At 39.0% G+C, this 20,896-nt stretch overlaps 1 protein-coding gene across 3 annotated transcripts in view; it reads left to right on the top strand.

The window, feature by feature from the left end:
* The first annotated feature begins 3,561 nt into the window (after positions 1–3,561).
* The window catches only part of HDAC2 (histone deacetylase 2), a 32,783-nt gene continuing 15,448 nt past the window's right edge, over positions 3,562–20,896 (top strand). Inside the window, exons 1-9 of one of the 3 annotated variants that reach the window (XM_023727693.1) lie at positions 4,728–5,694; positions 6,563–6,613; positions 6,915–7,000; positions 10,868–10,913; positions 14,828–14,940; positions 16,058–16,175; positions 17,659–17,733; positions 18,284–18,422; positions 19,585–19,726. In XM_023727693.1, coding sequence (XP_023583461.1) covers positions 14,866–14,940; positions 16,058–16,175; positions 17,659–17,733; positions 18,284–18,422; positions 19,585–19,726 — 549 coding nt within the window. In that variant the 5' untranslated portion in view covers positions 4,728–5,694; positions 6,563–6,613; positions 6,915–7,000; positions 10,868–10,913; positions 14,828–14,865. Of the gene's footprint in view, positions 3,889–4,727; positions 5,695–6,307; positions 6,614–6,914; positions 7,001–10,848; positions 10,914–14,827; positions 14,941–16,057; positions 16,176–17,658; positions 17,734–18,283; positions 18,423–19,584; positions 19,727–20,896 lie in introns of those variants that run through there. The other 2 variants (XM_023727692.1, XM_004372480.3) reach the window with 2 other exon arrangements.

Here is a 20,896-nt window from a genome sequence, read left to right as displayed (position 1 = left end):
GAATTCAGCTTGAGGCTCTTTTAGTTTGTAACAACATCCTAGTGTTAGTCACTATACTTCTCTACCTTTTGAATTACTTTATGGAATTACTACACAGCATTTAACACCCAGAAATCTAAATTTCTTTAGAGTGGAAACAAGTTTATATGAATAACCATTTTATAGCAACTAAAAATTAAACTATGTGCTGTAGTTGGTAGTAGAGTACAATTTTTAGCATAAGCTGAGGCAATCAGTTTCTGAACAATCCTGGTTTAAATAATTCCTTTAGGTTAACAGATCATTTCACTGAATAAGCTCAAAGCACTAAATATCTTCAAGACTGAAAAAATAAGTTTATATAGACAGAGCAGGAACTAAAACAAAATAGTTTAAGGATAAAGACAATCCTCGATTATGAATTCTATCAATTATCCACCCTCTCAACTTGTCTTCTTTTATTGCATAACTTCTTAAACTTTTTTTCCTAATGGAAAAAGGGTTGATGGAGATGTTTCAATATGGTGAATGAAGTTTGGAGTTTATCAAAGGGCTTCAGTAACGAATTTTACTTTTGGCCTTAGTTTTGATGAGCTAAAGTTCAGTATAGATATTTAGGAACATAATTCTCATGGCCAGCTCTTATCACTGGATAAAACTCCTTCTCCAGTACTCACTCCAAGGGTAAAATCATTTGCTTCTACTGCTTTAAAATTGTTAAATAATAAATAATATAGCAAGGTCCTCAACCAATCAAATATACGTTCAGGCTCTTCTCACAAGGTCAAGGCTAGGTGCTGTGAATGCAAGCAACAAAAATATTATAATAATTAGTACTATAACAATAATCATAATCATCCGTTATATTCACAGTTCTTTATCATTTAAAATGTCTCCATATTAATTCTTAGTTGAACCTCTTAATATTCACATAAAGAATTACTCTCCAAGTAATACCATCACTTTACAGTTAAGACAATTCAGAGGGGGAAGAAAAAGTTTAAGTGATTTGCCCAAAGTCACACAGGCACTAGGAATACAATTATAAACAAGACAAACACGGTCCCTCTTCTTACGAAGCTCTGTTCTAAAGGGACATTCTGACAAGTGGGCAACATGGGTCCTGTAACATGACGAGCGTTGAGCTAGAGGGTCTACAAGGCACTAGGGAGCATGTAAGTGCATAAAGAATAAACTTAGGGGACAGGATGTGAAGAAAGTAAAGTCTCTTTTCAGACTTTACTAGGTTGGCTATGGGGAAGAACATCAGTTTTCACTGAAGTAACTTATTCTGTTCTCAGAATCTACCAAATTGAGTTTAGACTTGTTAGAGCAAAACTTAGAAAGTCAATGCCATGCAATTAACTTTACCTCTAAGCCAATGTATCTCACACTGTGGTTTCTGTATCCATGGCACCAGTCACCTGTGGTGCTTGTTAAAAATACTGAGGGTGGGGAGGAGGTCTACCCTGAGCTTACTTTTTATAAACCTCTTGTGTGTGAGGCCCAGGAAGATTGCTGCTTTACACACGAACACCTTTGGGACTTTTAAGGTCATACAGCAAAATAAAAAGCAAGTTTTTGATAGTAGCTCCAAATGGTTCCTGCTTCAATTAAAGGGTGTGTAGGAGAAGAGTGTGCATTGTGGGGACAATTGTAAATGATATTGTTGGGATAAGAATGTTATGAGGGGTTAGTTTAGAGTAGGTACCTGATAAATGTTTGCTGACTTAATGAACTGGGGACGCAGGTATTTGTAAGTTATGTGAGTTTGTAAAGTCGTTTCTATTAGGTTGCTGCTCCAACCTTCCAGTGTCCAGCCAGAAACAGAATCAGTACAGTGTGGTAGCTACGGGATGTGGATTTTGGAGAAAGACTGTTGTTGGGTGCCATCAAGTGTATTCTGACTCATAGCAACCCCATGTGACAAAGTAGAACTGGCCCACAAGGTTTTCTTGGCTGTAATCTTTACAGAAGTAAATTACCAGGTCTTTCTCCAGCAGAGCAGCTGGGTGGATTCGAACTGCCAACCTTTTGGTCAGCAGCCAAGCACTTAACTTTTGTGCCACCAGGGCTCCTTGGTGTAAAACTAAACCAAAAAAAAAAAAAACCCGAACCATTGCCATCCAGTCAAATCTGACTCATAGCGACTCTATAGGACAGAGCAGAACCTCCCCCCCCATAGGGTTTGAAGAAGCAGCTGGTGGACTTAAACTGCCAACTTTTAGTTAGCAGCTTGAGCTCTTAACCACTGTGCCACCACGGCAACGACATGAGTCTAAATCCCCAGACCACCAGTTAGCAGTTGTGAGGATCAAGTTCCTTAATCTGCCTCGATCTTAAAGAAAAGAAACAGTATTTACATTCCAGCGTTGTTGGGAGTCTTAAATGCTAAAATAAACCCAAAACCAAACCCATCCAGTCAATTCTGACTCACAGTGACTCTATAGGACAGAGTGGAACGGCCAGATAGTCTCTCCAAGGCTGAAATTTTTACTGAAGCAGACTGCCCTATCTTTCACTTGCAGAGCAGCTGGTGAGTTCAGTGACAACACTGACCTGTAGGTTGGCAGCCCAGCACTTTAACCACTACACAATCCTATAATGATATAATGTGTATCTACTGGTGGAGCAAAGCCTTGGTGGCGCAGCAGTTAAGCCTTCAGCGGCTAACCAAAACGCCACAGTTCGAATCCACCAGCCACTCCTAGGAAACCCTATGGGGCAGTTCTGCTCTGTCCCATAGGGTCTCTATGAGTTGGAATCAACCAAGGGCAATAGGTTTGGTTTCATTTATTGGTAGCGCAGTGGTTAAAGCACTCAGCTGCTAACCGAAGGGTCGGTGATCCCATGGAACCCACCAGCCGCTTTACGGGAGATGTGGCACTCCACTTCCGTAAAGTTTACACTGCCTTAGAAACCCTATGGGGCAGTTCTACTCTGTCCTACTGGAATTGACTTGATGGCAGTGAGTTTGGTTTTGGGTTATTATAGGTAGAGATGGAATATATTATAAACACAAATGCTTAGAACCTTGCCTTACACGTAAACGTTCCCTACGTGGTTATTCAAACCCAGCCAGAACGCTGTTCTTGACGTTTTTAACAGGCCCTCTTAAAAGTCCAGTACCTCGGAGCAATTGTCAGCAAAAAAATGAATGAATGAATGAACAAATGAGAAAACCAACTGGGCCACGTACACGAGCCTTGGGCTGCAGCTCTCTTCCCGCCGGGCTAACGGCACGTGGTCCGCTCGAGTTGGAGCTTCGCGACAGTGGGGGAGGGGAACGGCGAGGGACGACACAGAGGGGGTCTAGACGCCGAAGGCTACAGTTGGGAAGGCGCTGACTGCGCAGGCTCGGGACAAGCGCAACGACTGTGTGAAGATCCGAGGGGGAGAACGTCAACTTGTCTCCAGGCTCCCTTTATCTACCTGCGGAGAGAAAGACTGCCTTTTTTTCTCGTTTTGCGACTGTACTTGGCGGTGCCCTCCGCAAATTGTTTGTTCAGCGTTAGGACTCAACCCAACAGTGAAGCGACCATCTTTCTCTAATCGTGCTCCTTCCTCCCCTCTAGAGGCCACAGTGGACGCGTCCCACCTCCCCACGGCCTCCGGAGGTGGTTTAGCTGCCCCCTCCCCCTCCCCAGTGTCGCGAGTTGGCGCGGCTGCCACCCCCCACTCCGAGATCTCGGCCCCTTGGCTGGGTGGTACCGACCCCTCCTCTCCTCCCTCCGGCCTTCCCTTCCTTGAGAGAATACCATCTCCACCTTAGCCCCTGCCCTCTTCTCTACCCGCCGAGCCGCGGCAGCAGCAGGAGGAGGAGCCGGAGCCCGGAGGGGGCTGTGGCCGGGGAGCCCATGGCGTACAGTCAGGGAGGCGGCAAGAAGAAAGTCTGTTACTACTACGATGGTGAGAGGCCAGGAGGGTGGACGGGCAGGGCTGGGGCTGCAGGCCCGGGCCGCACCAGGCGCGGCTCCGAGGCCGCCGTCGCGAGTGGGCGCCGGTGCTGGGGGTGTGAAGGAGGAGGGACCGATATTTGACTGAATCTTAACCCATTCCCGACCTGGCGCTACCAGTGGGAGATCTCTCCGCCCCGACCGGCCCCGCGGACGGGAGCTGGAGGGACGCCCCACTTCGCTTCTGCTCCCCTTCCTCTGGCAGTGCGGCCCGCCGCCCCCAAAGTGGTCGCCTCTGGGGATGGCGGCGGCCTACCCCGGCTTCGTGATAGTAGCAAAGGGGACGGCTCTCTCTTGCGCTTCTCCCGCCTACCACTCGTGGAAGCGGAGGTTTGGGGTTCTTTGCTCCTGCCTCCTGCACCCGACCCCTCCCCCCAGATCAAACTATCTACCCCGGGCCCGACTCCACACAAAGCCCTGCGGCCGTGGGAGCCCCGCCCCTCCAGCCCCCTCTCTTTCTCGAGTCCCCGCCCGCTTTGCCCTTCGCAACCTCCCTTCGGGTCCCTGCCGTCTCTGGCCAGTACGTCTTCTCCTATCTCCGCCTCCAGCCTCACCCTCAACTGGTCCACCCGGGTTGCTACTGAGGAGTAGTGACTGAGGATGTGGGCCCTATTCTGGCTGCGGCACACTCCCACCTGTGTTATCCGTGGGCTCTGTCGCTCTCCTTTGTTCGCTGGGTTGTTTGAGCGCCACTTTTGGGGGATTCAAATGAAAGGGCTCCACTTCCGCAATAAAAATTAGGGTTTTCGAGTTTGAGGCAGTTACCCTTCCCGGGAAATAAGAGGAGGCGGTGGGGAAACGTGGAGCTGTTAATGCTTGTGTTGTAGCTCAGTCTCAATGGGTCTTTGCTTGCTTCTGTGAGAGGTGGTTCCCACCCACTTCTTTGTTGCTCTTTGTTCGATCAGGAAATACACCCTGCTTTGGAGGTTTCCGAGAGAGCTTTGGCATCTTGCTTATGAGGCTGTTCCTAGGTGGAGAGAATCCTGGTGTAGGAACATTTTGAGGAGTAGTGCAGAAGTACTAAAGATTTTCATCGGGTAAACTTGAATTCACAGTACAGTGAATTATAAAAATGAGCTAATTCAGTAATTTTTGAATCCTATTTCCTGTGTCACTCTAAATTATACTGAATGGAGTAGTAACCTGTTTTACAGATTTAAGCAAAAACGTTAACTTGATAGTTTCTAGTATCTGATTCTTAAGAAGAAATTTCAAAATTTAACAGAGGCGAGCCTCAATCCCCTGAAAACCCTGTCTGATTTGTGTGAGGCCCAAATTTTGGATGCTGCTTCCTACGTTTGGTGTATTGTAAATCACAAAATCTTGCAGTTGGAAACGACCCTAGAGGACTAGGTCACAGTAAATCTGACCTTAACTTGAAAAGAGCCATATCACATCTGTTCAGTTAGCACGGATTAAGTACTCTTTTTATGCTTGTTTAGTGTAAAATAACTGCCTTTGTCATCCGTAGAAAGATCTGATATCTTATCAAAAAAAGTCTAAATTGTTTGATGTACGGTAGCTAGTACAAAATAGTAACAGCCATGTTTAAAAAATTTTTTTGAGAGGATTACATGTATTTGTAACAAATTGACGTGAAATGATGCCATGTTGTAGGGGTGGAAATGGGAGTATATTTTAATTTTAATATGAATTATATTTCTGAAAGTTTGTTAAAGAATTCGTGCATATTTTAGGTTACTGGTGAAATCTAGGCCGTACGTTCCCTGATCAAATTGGAAAGTGAACAACTAGATGTGTAAGTTAACTTTAAAATGATTTTGTTTCTAATGCTCTTGTCAAGGCTTAGGGTAACGGGGAAAACTTTAAAAGGATGGAGAATCTGAGTTAAGGCTCTTCCTGCAACTGTTGGTTGCTGTTGGCAGTGGTGGAGCAAGCTGACTGTCATGGATTGAATTGTGTCCTCCCAAAATATCTGTCAACTTGGCTGGGTCATGATTCCCAGTATTGTATGGTTGTGTATCATTTTGTAATCTGATGTGATTTCCTTATGTGTTTTAAATTCAATCAGTATGATCTAATAACATGGATTAGCAGCAGTTATATGACGAGGTATACAAGATTGGATAGTATCTTAAGCCAATTTCTTCTGAGATATAAGAGAGAGAAGCGAGCAGAGATACATGGAAACCTCATACCATCAAGAAAGCGGTGCCAGGAGCAGAGCGCGTCCTTTGGACCTGAGATTTCTGCACAGAGAAGCTCCGAGACCAAGGGAAGATTGATGACATGGACCTTCCTCCAGAGCTGACAGAGAGGGCATTCCCCTGCAGCTGACGCCCTGAATTTGGACTTGTAGCCTACTCGATTATGAGAGGATAAACTTCTCTTTGTTAAAGCTATCCACTTGTGATAATTCTGTTAGAGCAGCACTAGATAACTAAGACAGTGACTTATGACCTCTTGTCACCAGGCTTCAGCTGTAGGACCAAGAGGTACACTTGAGTAGCAGTTTTCTGAACATCTGTTTGTTCTTGGGCCTATCTGTGATAAACCTTTGTTGAGGAGTGAGGGACAAGACTGGTCCTAGGGGCAGGATGCAGGCTTGATAGGTTGAGAATGTTTGAGAGTCTCATGATTGTGACTTAATCAGTACTTTATTTTAGATAATTCGATTGCTGTACCTGAGGGCCAGCAACCAGGTGTGTTTAACTGACGTAAGTTTGGAAAAATCTTTGGTGGGTTATCTGTCTTTTGTCTAGCTCTTAACGTAACTTCATTTTTAGGAGATATTTAGTTGCTTACATTTTAAATATTTGTGGAAAAGAGTTAGTTCCTTTTGTGTGTATGTGTGTAATACAATATCTTGCAGTTTTTTTTAAGTTGGATAAATAGTATTATGCTAATTATTAATATGATCATGTGCTAAATGGTACAATTCCAGAAGCTTACATTTTCATTACCAAAAAACTTTATTTCAACTTATAAAGGTAATAAATAATAATATTCTTTTTTTAGTTGTAAAGGAATAGGATACAAGTAAAACAGCTTCCACTCCAAAGAATTATATGACTTGGAAGTATGCAACATGTATTGGATTGCGGGTGAGTAGTTATCAGTAGTAATAAAGCCTGAATAATCTTCCAGCCTAAATTATCTACTTTTAACTTAGTGTAAAGAAAGTAGAAAGAAGAACAATAAAGAGGAAAGTAGAGAAGTAGCATATTCTACAACCATAGAAGGCCTACCTGTAGACTTACTGGGGACATTATGCAAGCTCTGTGAGCCTCTTGGGGGTACAGAGAGAATGTCTACCATTGAGACTGTGTGCATCTCGATGAAAGGTGCTCCTAAAGACGATACATTTTTCATCATACACTTTACAGTCTTCAGTATTACATTCTTTAGATCACTTGGATACTGGTTCCAAGTGAACCTTTCTTTAGGCATTGATGGGTGAGGTATCCTTAAACCTTTGAAGAAAATTAATAGATGGTTCTCATGCCTCCAAAGTTTTCAAAACCGTTTCTAAAATATTGGTCATTCTTGTACATAACTGCAAGATTATTAAATAATCTGTAAAATGATGTAGCTTGTTAGCCACTAAGGTTCATTATGGCCCTAAAGTTATGATTGCTGTCCCTAAATCAAAGCAGGTATGTTTGGTGTAAGCTTTGATTACAGTAGTCACATACTTTGTTTTAAATGAGGCTTGACGACTACCACATTTAGTGTGTGTCTTAGTCATCTAGTGCTGCTGTAACAGAAATACCACAAGTGGATGGCTTTAACAAAGAGAAGTTTATTCTCTTACAGTCTAGTAGGCTACAAGTCCAAATTCAGGGCATCAGCTCCAAGGGAAAACTTAGTCTGTTGACTCTGGAGGAAGGTCCATGTCATCAATCTTCTTCTGGTCTGGGAGCTTCTCTGCGTGGGAACCTCAGATCCAGAGGATGTGCTCTGCTCCCGGCACTGCTTTCTTGATGGTATGAGGTTCCTATGTGTCTCTGCTCGCTTCTTTCTTTTATATCTCAAAAAAGATTGGCTTAAGACAGTATCCAATCTTGTATACCTCATCAGTATAACTGTTGCTAATATGTCTTACTACATCATAGTGATCGAGATTATGACACGTAAGGAAATCACATCAGATTACAGAATGGTACACATTCATACAGTACTGGGAATCGTGACCCAGCCAAGTTGGCAGGTATTTTTAGGGGACACAATTCAATTCATGAAAGTGTGTTTAGTGATTATGAGGGAGGGGAGGAGTGGAGAGGAGAAATCACTAACTAGACAGTAGACAAGTTGGAACTTACGGGACGGGAAAGACAGCATACAATATAGGGGAAGTCAGCACAGCTTGACCAAAGCAAAGTCATAGAAGCTTCCTAGACACATGCAAACACCTTGAGGGACTGAGTTACTGGGGCTGAGGGCTGGCGAGCATGGGCTCGGGGGACATATAGGTCAATTGGCATAACATAGTTCATGAAATGTTCTACATCCTACTTTGGTGAGTAGTATCTGGGGTCTTTAAAGCTTGGGAGTGGCCATCTAAGGTATATCTATTGGTCGCATCTCGTCTGGAGCAAAGGAGAATGAAGAAGACCAAAGGCGCAAGGAAAATGATTTAATCCAAAGGACAAATGGAACACATGAACCACAGCCTTCACCAGCGTGAGCCCAGAACTAGATGGTGCCTGGCTACCACTACCGACCACTCTGACAGGGATCACAATACAGGGTTCTGAACAGAGTGGGAGAAAAATGTAGAACAAAATTCAAATTCACAAAAAAAGACCAGACTTACTGGTCTGACAGAGACTGGAGGAACCCCAAAATTATGGCCCCCAGACACCCTGCTAACTCAGAACCGAAGCCATTTCTGAAGTCCACCTTTTAGCCAAAGATTAGACAGGCCTATAAAACAAACAGTAAGACACGTGAGGAATGTGCTTCTTAGTTCTATCAAGTATACAAGACCACATGGACAACACCTGCCCAAAAGTAAAGACGAGAATGCAGGAAGGGACAGGAAAATGGGATAAATGGACATGGAGAACCCAGGGTAGAAAGGGGAAGGGGGAAAATGCTGACACATTGCAGGGATTGCAACCAGTGTCACAAAACAATTCATAAATTTTTGAATGAAAAACTGATTTGCAGTGTAAACTTCCATCTAAAACACAAAAAAATTTTTTTAAAAAATTAAAGCATTCTCAGCATAAGACGTTGCAAGGCTAGGTAGCTGGAAAGAACTCAGTGCGCTTAACAGAAAACCAAAAACCCGTTGCCATCGAGTTGATTCCAACTCATAGCAACCCTATAGGACAGAGTAGAAGTGCCCTATAGTGTTTCCAAGGCTTTAAGCTTTACTTCTGAAAGCAGATTGCCACATCTTTCGCTTGAGGAGCAGCTGGTGGGTTCAAAGCACTGACCTTTCAGTTAGCAGCACTTAACAGAAAGGCCCACAGAAAGGCATGGAGGGACAAGGGGTTGCTAAACTATATAGTCAAGGGCCTGATCACGCAAGACTTTGTGGTAAGAGATTTTGCATTAAATTCAGAGAGAAAAAAGAGATTGAAGGGTTTTAAGTACAGAGCAGTCTCATGAGTGGAAAAAGGATTGGTAGGAAGTAATGGAAGGAGCCCTGGTGGCACAGTGGTTAAGCAGGCTCAGCAGATAACTGAAAGGTCGACAATTCAAACCCACCAGCCACTCCATGGGAGAAAGTTGTGACAGTCTGCTTCTGTAAAGATTACAGCCTTAGAAACATTATGGGGCAGTTCTACTTGATCCGGTTGCTATGAGTCAGAATTGGCACACAACAACAACGACATGAGGGAGTGGTGGGGTATAAGACTAGATGCAGGAAAGGATTGATCCATATAAAATGTAATGGTTGGAGCTAATAGAAATGGACAGATTTAAGAGAGCTTTTGGGAGTAAAACCGATAGGTGGTGTTGCTGGGTTGGAAGTGGAGTTGGAGCTGAGGGATGATGGTGATAACTCCTGAGTTTCTGGAATCCCCTTACATTTGGAATAAGCAATTAGATGAGTGATGATAAACACTGACTGAGCTTGGAAAGACTAATCAAGAGCTCTGTTTTAAACATACTTGAAATAATTATTTAAGAAGAAATGAAAATATCAATAAACAAGTTGACTCTCAGAGTCTGGAGTCCATGGAGGAGAGGCTAGACATAGAAATTTGGGATTCATCACCTTGCGTAGCTGGTAAGTATTGAGACTGAGAAAAGGAGATGTTATAGATAGACCAAAGAGCCTGGGACTCATTCCTGAGAGAAAAGGATTTAGGACAGAAATGTTGTTCACTGAGGTACCCAAAAACCTAAAAATGTGCCTGGCACATGTTCAATTGTTAAATAAATAAACGAACTCGAAAAAACCCTAATGTTTAAATAAAGGTTGGAGGAGGAGTGGCCAGGGGGTAGGAATAAAATCCTGGAGTGTAGTAATTTGGAGTCGCTGGGTGTTGTCAGTGGTTATTGTGCTTGGCTGCTAATCATTAGAGGTTCAAGTCCACCCAGAGGTGGCTCAGAAGAAAGGCCTGGTGGTCTACTTCGGAAAAATCAGCCATTCAGTTTTACAGAGGACATTTCTGCTGTGACACACATGGAGTCACTGTGAGTCAGAGTTGACTCCATGACAACTGGTTTTTTTTGGTTTGTTTATTTGTTTAGTATTATGGAAGCCAAGATTCAGAATGTTTCAAGGCAGTCAATGTTGTTAAATACTGCTAGGGGACCTGTATAAAATCTGAAAAAGTCAAAAATTTGAAACACATCTAGTTGCAAGGGTTTTGGATAAGAGATTATGTACCTTAGTAGCCACTTCCATTGTGCTAGCTTCTTGAAGAGTGAGCAGTCTGTAAAGTTTTGCTGATTACTAATTCTTTGTAATAATTTCTTCATATTGACAAAGTTTGTTGTGTTCATCCAAGGAACCACCTTGAACGGATTTTTCTGGATGTCTTATTCATTGGTAAAGTAAGTATTTTTATGAAAATGAGGATAACATTTAAAAATGCTCAAATTTCATTACTGACCATTTACATGAGATGAATAAAACCTGTAAGATTCTTAAAACTAAGAAAAGACATTTTATCTTTATTAAAAATTGTATGATTACAAAACATTTTTTGAGACATGGGATTAAGCAGAAAAAAAGTTGGAGATGGTTCTCTTATAATCCCCTTACATTTGGAATGTCAACTATGTTTATTTAGCTTGGTTGCCCTTGCACACGTGTCCCTTAGGCAGGGACTGGGGCCCCAACATAGTGGCAGAGAAGCTAGTCGAACGTTAAACATACATTCATATGAAATTTGAGGACCCTGTTAGTAAAAAGGTAAATTATTTTGGAGGCATAGGTGGGTAGTTTCTGTATTTTTTTTTTCTCCTTTAATAACACCTTAAGCCTTTATTAAAAAAAAAATATATTCCATATTATGCCCGTTTGTTGTCAGACCTCCCCACCCCCTTTTCTCTGTCGTGAATATAAGTACCATTCCTCTCCCAGTAGCTACTACTTAAAAGCATTGAATGTGAGTTGCCTTGTCTGGGTTTAAATCCATCTCCTCCACTTGCTAGCCGTATGACTTTGGTGAAATTATCTGACTTATTTGTGTTTTATTTTCTTCAGCTATAAAATAGGAATAATAATAATAATAATCTGTATCATAGGGTTAGTCTTAAGCCGAGTTCTCTAGAGAAGCAAAACCAGTGAAGCTTGTATATGTGTATGTATGTATATGTGTCTGTATGTATATATGTATGTATACATATAGACACATATATATACATTTACATACACAGAGAGGTTTATATCGAGGAAATGGCTCATGTGGTTGGAGAGGCTGGAAAGTCCCAAGTCTGTGGTTCAGGCTGGAGACATCTCCTGACTCACTTAGCTGCAAGGCTGAGAGACCCGAGATCAGCAAGTCAGATAGCAGTCCTCTCTGGCTCACAGGCTGCGGAGGCTGACAAATCCCAAGATTGGCAGGTAAGCTGCTAGATCAGGTCCCAAGAACCGGGGGTCAGATGATGAGCCAGATGCAGGATCTACAGCGAGCAAAAGCCAGTGAGCTTTGCCAGAAAGACCATGTATGATGGATGCAGGCCACACCTCCAAGGAAACTCCCTTTCAGCTGATTGGCTGCTAATAGCAGATCTCACCATGAAAGTGATTGCATTATATCAGCTCTCATTGTGGAGGTGATTACATCATTGCATAGCTGCCAAACTGCATCATAACTGCCAAACCACTGAGAATCATGGTCTAGCCAAGTTGACACACAACCTTAACGGACACAGGGTTGCTGGGAAGGTTAAAAGATAATATATGTAAAGTATTTAAAATAGTGCCTCTTTTAAAATGAAATGGAATGCTTGAAGATAAATAGTCTAGGTGTTAGTGAGCTGAAATGGGCTCCTATTGGCCATTTTGAATTGGACTGTCATATGGTCTACAAATTGAAGAGGAACAGGTGTCTCATTCACTGTCAGAAAGAACATTTCAAAACCTATCCTGAAGTACAACGCTGCCACTGATAGGAGATAGCATCCATATGCCTACAAGGAAAACCGGTTAATACGGCTATTATTTAAGTTTATGTACCAACCGCTAATGCCAAAGATGAAGAAATTGAAGATTTTTACCAACTTCTGCAGTCTGAGATTGATCAAACATGCAATCAAGATACATTGGTAATTACTGGTGATTGGAATGCAGAAGTTGGAAACAAAGAAAAAGAATTGGTAGTTGGAAAATATGGCCTTAGTTTTAGGTTTTTAGAGGGTTTCATTAATATCAGCTTGGCTTTCCTAACAAAATTTTAGAATGCTTATTCAAAGACTAGAGTCAGTACTAAAAGTAATTTATAACTTAATAAAAACCAGACCTGTTGTTGTCGGTCAATTCCAACTCAGCCACCCTATAGAACAGAGTAGAACTGCCCCATAGGGTTTCTCAGGAGCAGCTGGTGGATTCAAACTGCCAACCTTTTGGTTAGCAGCTGAGACCTTAACCACTGTGCCACGAGGGCTCCGACTTAATTAGGGCTGTTGTAAAGTGTGCAGTGCCATTACATTAGAAAAATTGTATACAGTTAAGATACTTGTTTATTACCACTTTTCGTTTTAGAACTTTACTTAAAAATACTGATTTTATTGAAATTTATTGTTATTTGTTGTTAGGTGCTGTCTAGTTGGTTCCAACTCATAGCGACTCTATGTACAACAGAACAAAACTCTACCCGGTCTTGTGCCATTCTCAAAATCATTGTTATGCTTGAGCCAATTGTTGCAGCCACTATGTTAATCCATCTCATTGAGAGTCTTCCTCTTTTTCATTGACCTTCTACTTTACCAAGCATGATGTCCTTCTCCAGGGATTGGTCCCTCCTAATAACATGTCCAAAGTGTATGAGAGGAAGTCTCACCATCCTTGCTTCTAATGAGCATTCTGGCTGTACTTCTTCCAAGAGAGATTTATTTGTTCTTCTGGTAGTACATGGTATATTCAGTATTCTTTGCCAACACCACAGCTCAAAGGCATCAATTCTCTTTGGTCTTAACAGCTTTAACGTGCATATGAGACGATGGAAAACACCATGGCTTGGATAAGGCACATGTTAGTCCTTAAAGTGACATCTTTGCTTTTTAACACTTTAAAGAGGTCTTTTGCAGCAGATTTGCCTGATGAAATGCATCATTTGATTTCTTGACTGCTGCTTCTATGGGTGTTGATTGTGGATCCAAGTAGAATGAAATCCTTGACAACTTCAGTCTTCTCTGTTTATCATGATGTTGCTTATTGGTCTACTTGTGAGGATTTTTGTTTTCTTTATGTTGAGGTGTAGTCCGTACTGAAGGCTATGGTCTTTGATCTTCATCAGTAAGTGCTTCAAGACCTCTTCACTTTCAGTAAGCAAGGTTGTGTCATCTGCATAATGTGGGTTATTAATGAGCCTTCTCCGATCCTGATGCCCCATTCATCTGTGTATAGTCCAGCTTCTCAGATTATTTGCTTAGCATACAGATAGAACAAGTATGGTGAAAGGATACAACCCGGACACATACCTTCCTTGACTTTAAACCACGCAGTATTCCCTTGTTCTGTTCAAATGACTGCCTCTTGGTCTACATACAGGTTCCTCATGAGCACAATTAAGTGTTTTGAAATTTTGAAATCTGGAAAATTGAAATTTGGTGAATGAAAATCATTAATGTTGATATTATTTGCTTCTTTTAAAATAAGTCTTACGGATAAGTTTTAAGACATTGGGATATAAGATGTAAAAATTAGGAATTATAACAATTTAATGAAGAATGAAACTGTATACTTAACTAGAAAATGTCGTGCATATGTCTTGTTTAAGTTCCCAAAGACTTCCCTCATAGACCATGATATGAACATTTTAACCCCCATAATGTCAGCTATAAAGGATTTCAAGATGCTGCTAAGTCATTGAAGGAGCAGTGTTTGCTGGTGAAAATTTATGCCATACCAGTAAAACTCAGAGAAGTTACCTTAAGCATTTGAATTTACCAGAGAATACTAAAAGCAAGCATCACTTTAAATAACAAAAACTATTTTTGTTAGTGAATAAAGAGTATTTTATTTGGGCTCTTTCTAAAATAAGAAAATTGGAGGAATTAGAAATAAGAAAAACTTATTTTCCTTAGTCTACAAATAAACATACAGTGTAATAATAGAATTATCAGTATGCAAAAGTATGCATAGGGACTTCTCATTTTCTGATGTTTGAAGGTTGCAAAATAAATCTAAAATCTGTGGATAAGTGGTAAATGCCTTTTCATGATGAATGTACATAAAGTCACAGATAATTCATGAAGATTCCGTTGTCTGTATTGTTTAGCTTGTTTCTTTCCTATTTTAGGTGATATTGGAAATTACTATTATGGACAAGGTCATCCTATGAAACCTCATAGAATCCGCATGACCCATAACTTGCTCCTAAATTATGGCTTATATAGAAAAATGGAAATATATGTAAGTATGCCTTTTCATAATTTATATTCAGCCCTGATTTTTTTTTTAAACTATTGAAACTTTGTTGGTTTGTTTAGTAGTTGCTCTTGGGATAGTAATAATTTAACAGATAAAAAAGGTCTAGAAAAAAATTCCTCTTTTTGTTTTATTCATTGGAGAAAACTGAGTGTGAGAGTTGTAGCCTCTTTTTCCCCCTTCCTGAACCATTTTCAAAAGAGTTCCCTAATCCCAGGTTTTCACATTTCTGGAAAACAAATCGGTTTAGCTGTCACAATATCTGTCACAATACTTGTTGATTTGCCTACACTGCTGATAAGAGTTGACCTGAAACAGCTACAAAAGAGTTACTCAGGGAATTAATTCTACAGATATTTATCGGGCATACAATGTGTCTGGAATATTGTTAGGGGCCACGCAGGATACAAGTAACATGTAAGATACAACAGCTGCCTTAAATGTTCTTGGAGATAAGGATGGAGTATATGTAAAATATAAGAGACAACACTTCCTGTCTAATTGGGTGGAAAAGAAAGACTTGAAGCAGTTAACAATGTTAGGTAATGTATGTGTCCTACATTCTTTCAGATACAGACGTTTAGAAAAGAGCGGGAAATGGATAAGACTATTAATCTGTGGGGAATAAAATTAAGCTCTTAAAAATAAGGATGATTAGGATAGGCAAAGGAAAAAAAAAGGAAGACTGTGAACAAAGACTTAGAATTGAAAATGAACCTCATCCTGGGAGGCCAGGGATGAAATCACTGGATATAGAGCAGAAAGTGTGTAATGGAAAATGAGAGAAAGTAAAATTTATGAGCATGGATTTGACTTTATAAGGATTGACCTATTTCCACTAAAATATAAGTAGTGATTAATTGATAGTTGGTATTAGGCCTGGCTAATGCTTTAAAGGTGTTTGAAATTAGCTTTGGAATTGATTACTGTTTTTTAAAATTCACATGTATAAATTTAGATTAATTTGGAAACGTAACTGTTTTGTTCAGGAGGACTTAGGTTTTTTAAGAGGACTGCTAGGGCAAATTATGTATTTTGTGTCGGATAATTCTGATATAACAAATTGTAATTTCACAATTTTGACATTTATTTTTCTTCACAGAGACCCCATAAGGCCACTGCTGAAGAAATGACAAAATACCACAGTGATGAGTACATCAAATTTCTGCGTTCAATAAGACCAGATAACATGTCTGAGTATAGTAAACAGATGCAGAGATGTATGTTTGTATATTTTAAGTATAACGTTAGTATTGATAAATATAAATGAGTATTTTTAGAAACTTAAGAGTTATCGAAATCTGGGCATTTTTCTTGTTGATCTGAAGTATTATTCTAATTATTTATTGATTGGATAAGTCAGTGTAATAATATTAAAGCTACCTTAAAAGCTAAAAATCCTACCCGAAGCTTATTGGTCTGCCAAAGAACTGTTCGGATGTTCTTCTATTCTTTATTTTGGTCCCATGTTAACTTCTGGATAGTCGTTATTGGTAGGGGAGACCTCATTACCCTGCTTTGAAAAAAAAAAATTTTTTTCTTTGATTGGCCTTAGCTTGATATATACCACTTGTCTTCTATTAGTGTGCCTCATTTAATCTAACTGTAATACATATAATCTGTTTTTCCCCTTTGTTGTGATATTAATGAAGCTTTTGATTCTTTTTTACTTAGTGTTCTCTTTGATGAGATTACAGATACTATTTTACTATAGAGAGGTAACAAATTAGCTTGAAGGTGGAATACCAAATGTCATCCTAAAAGGATCTACAAGTGATTTTTAAAGGTTTATACTGGAGCTCATTCTCATCAGTGTTTTTGTTGATAAACTTCAGTGATGATTTCCCGAAAAAAAAGAACAGTTTCAGTAATACTAAAGTATAGTTGCCAGACGTTTCGCATATTCATAGCTTTTTATAATATAGTCCCACCATAGATTGTTTCATTTGATTCAGTAAAATGCTGTAATATAGATAGAAGAGATACTATTTATCCCTTTTTTTTTTTTTGATGTAGTGTCAGGGTTAGATTAAAGAGTCATGGGTAGTCCTAGAGCAAATGAATTAACAGGACTGAAAACTTGACATAATACTGAGTTGTATTATCATCATATCTGATCAGTAAGAAGCTAAGATTTATTTATTACTTTGTGTAGTGCTAAATGCTTGAAAATTAAGAGTGTGCAAAGCTATATAAAACAATGACTCTGCTTCTTATCATTTGGAGGGTGAGAGGAGACTGATAATGGGTTATAAACACCTACGTTCCCTTCATTCTTTCCATATTAAGCAACTTCGTTGAACTGAATATGTCGTGCTGTGGCATGTATCTGTATATATTTTAGAAACTTGATTAATTGTGTATATTTGAGGAGAAAATACTTATAAAATTAAGTCCATGTTTTAATTAAAAGCAGATACCTTTTATGTTTTGATGATTATTGATTTCTTGTTAATACAGCAGAATTATTCCACAAATTAGTCCTGGTAAGAATTTAGAGGTGGTGTTTCACAGGTAATACTTTAATTATCTTGGATAAAATAATAAATTATATTTTAATTGCAAACTTCAAATTACTACTATAAAGTTTATGTTTTGATGATTGCATCAAACTCAAAGTATTTGTAGGAAATAGTTTTTGTAAGAAACAGCTTTTGTTAAATTACAGAATGAGTTGAAATTAATGAAATCTGTTTTCCATAGTTAATGTTGGAGAGGATTGCCCAGTGTTTGATGGACTCTTCGAGTTTTGTCAGCTCTCAACTGGTGGCTCAGTTGGTAAGTGTCCTGATGCGATCAGATTTACAAGTTGATTTAAACTCGGTATGTATTTTTGTTTTTTTTGTTTAAACCAGAATTTTTAATGGTGGTGGATTTTGTTAACAAAAAGGAATCAGTGTGTTTATACCAGAGTACAGTTGTCTTTAAAACCTCCATGTTTTGTGATCATAATGATGCAAACGATTTTTTTTAACCTTTTAGTATCTTGTATTTTCACTTAGAGACTTCTCCCCTCCCCTGCCCTTCCAGTTGCCATTATTACCATTTATTTTTCCGTGAATACCCTTATTTAATAATTTATTTTTTTTAGAGGAGTGGGCCACAGCTATGGGAAAATATTTATCTAAGGAAAAACTGCTTTCTATTAGTGACCTAGACAATGATCCTTACCTTTTATTATGACCGTCTTAAGATCTAAAAACAGTGAATTTTAAACTCTTTTGCTTACACATGGCATACTCTTTTCTATAGAACTTTTGTCTAGTTATACTAAATTTTTATCTTAAGCATTTTAAAAGCGTACCTTGACTTGTTTCTCTTTCTTTAGCTGGGGCTGTGAAGTTAAACCGACAACAAACTGATATGGCTGTTAACTGGGCTGGAGGATTACATCATGCTAAGAAGTCAGAAGCATCAGGATTCTGTTATGTTAATGATATTGTGCTTGCCATCCTTGAATTGCTAAAGTAAGTTAATTTGTATTGATACTTTCTACTCTCCCTATGACAAAATGTTTTAATAAAAACCTATGTGTGCTTTTTTTTAATAGTTAATTGTGCACTTTCTGTGAATTCATTATAAGCCAACGTAGAAATACAGAAATTTTGCCCAATTATTGGATTATCAAGAGTGAGAAATGTATATAAATGTCTAAAATTCCCCTTAAACCCATTGCCAATGAGTCGATTCCAACTCGTAGCAACCTTATAGGACAGAGTAGAACTGCCCCATAGGGTTTCCAAGGCTGTAAATCTTTACAGAAGCAGACTGCCACATCTTTCTCCCTTGGAGCAGCTGGTGGATTCCAGCTTCCACCTTTGAGTTAACAGCCAAGCATGTTAACAACTACACTACCAGGACTTCTTAAAAATTCCTCTTAAATACCTTTTAAAAAAGTATTAGTTTGGCAGTTCAGATTTGTTACAGTTTCAACTCATGAAAAATGACTGTACCTTAAAGGATGACATTCAGAGTCCACTTTTCTTGTTTTGACATTATGGATATGCAGTGATAATAAAATAAAATGTTACAGTACTGTGATACACGTGGTTCTTAAAATGCATTCAAATTATAACTACTTCATTGCTATTTGTGAAGTGATGCAAATACCACGAAACGATGGACACATTTTTATTTCATGTAATTGTCACATGCCACAAAATACTCTCATTTTGATTCTGTTTATTAACCATTATTATTAGCTTGTGAGCTATTATGAGCTGTACAGAAAGACAGCTTACCAAATTTGTTCTGTGGACAGAAGTTTGTCAACCCCTGTTTTATAATACTAAAAAATAACTAGAGAGTTTTAATTGAAGTAATAATGTTTAGTACGATGTAATCTTCAGTCATTAATATACAGAAATGTGTTAATATTAAAGCAAGTCAAATAGGACAAATTTCACAGAGAAAGTAAATAATATTCTCTCACCTACATTGGGCCCAAAGAGGGTATTTAAAGGTCTAAGATTCATATGTAGCTGAATGGTTCCTTAGGCTGGAAGTAAAAAGAGGATTAACCATTCTGGAATGCAAGAGCTCAAAAGAGTACTTTTCTGAGTACGTGGTGATTCTTCCCACCTTATAAGCTTCAAAAAAAAAAAAAACTTTCTATGACTTTATTTTCAGGTATCATCAGAGAGTCTTATATATTGATATTGATATCCATCATGGTGATGGTGTTGAAGAAGCTTTTTATACAACAGATCGTGTAATGACTGTATCATTCCATAAATATGGGGAATACTTTCCTGGCACTGGAGACTTGAGGGTAAGACTAAACTCTGAATAATACTAATCTAGGAGGTTAGTAATCCTATACTTAAATATATATTGAACTAATATCTTTCTCATCATTAATTTGAAGCTTGTATGCAGAACGGAATCATTGTATATGAACTATAACATCTGTTAGAATTCAGTTTTGTTGACTGTAAGCAAAAATTAATGAGAACTTGAGCTGTTCTTTTGCTCACCTGTTTTGTTTGAATAAATATTTTTGAATATCTACGAAGTATGAAGCACTTTTCTTCATGTTCAGTTTGAATCTTCAAAATATACTTAAAGTAGCATATGTTGCTGATTGTAAAGATTGGTAGAATAAAATAATCGACTGGGTCTTTATCAGATTCTTCTTCTCTACTTTATGGTTGATCTTGAATTAATAGGTCTAGTTTTAGTCTTTTTTTCCCTTATATATCTGAAATTTATAGTGTGTACAAGTTGAGGAGAGAAGGAATACCAAAGCTCAGTCTTGCCTTTATGTTACATTAAGTGCATTTAGTTCTATTCTCTTTTTCCATTTGGAGCTCTTACAGTTTATAAATGTGAAAACTACCGGTCAAATCCTGTTTCTACAAACCTGAGGTTATTTTGCTTCCATAGAGTTTTTTTGAACCAAACTATGCATGTTGAAGTTTATTCAGAAGTTTAAGCAGCTTTTTTTTAGTTTGGCCTAGATTATATGGGAGATTTCTCAACATTAGTTCTAAGTTATTTTATTAAGGTTATTTTGTTACTTTTCAAAGCTACAGTATGTTGTTATAGTTGTTTAAGAACGAAAAGTTTATTAAAAAGTTGCCTTATTTTTCACATGTGGTTTTTCTATATTTGACCACAAGATGGTACTCTTTCAGTAAACCAAGAGTTAGGATGGATAAAACCTTTTCCTTACAAATGGATAGGAGGTCAAATGTATAGTTTATTCGTGGAGTTTAAATTGTTTGACTTAAAATTGTAGATTTATAGTTTCAGTTCCTTGCCAGTTAGCTCCTTCTACATCTTTCTTGCCCTCTTGCTCTTATCTTACAGATCAGTTGTTCTCAAAGTATAGTCCCTGAATTAGCTGTATGAGCATCGCCTGGAACTTGCTGGAAGTGCATATTCTTCAAATCCAGAAAGTCTGGATGATTCTGCACACTAAAGTTCAGTGACTGCTAGA

Source organism: Trichechus manatus, unplaced genomic scaffold, assembly GCF_000243295.1.
Source record: "Trichechus manatus latirostris isolate Lorelei unplaced genomic scaffold, TriManLat1.0 scaffold00017, whole genome shotgun sequence".
NCBI lineage: Eukaryota > Metazoa > Chordata > Mammalia > Sirenia > Trichechidae > Trichechus > Trichechus manatus.
The sequence above is the reverse complement of the archived record's forward strand: the minus strand, read 5'-3'. Positions and strand labels throughout refer to the sequence as shown.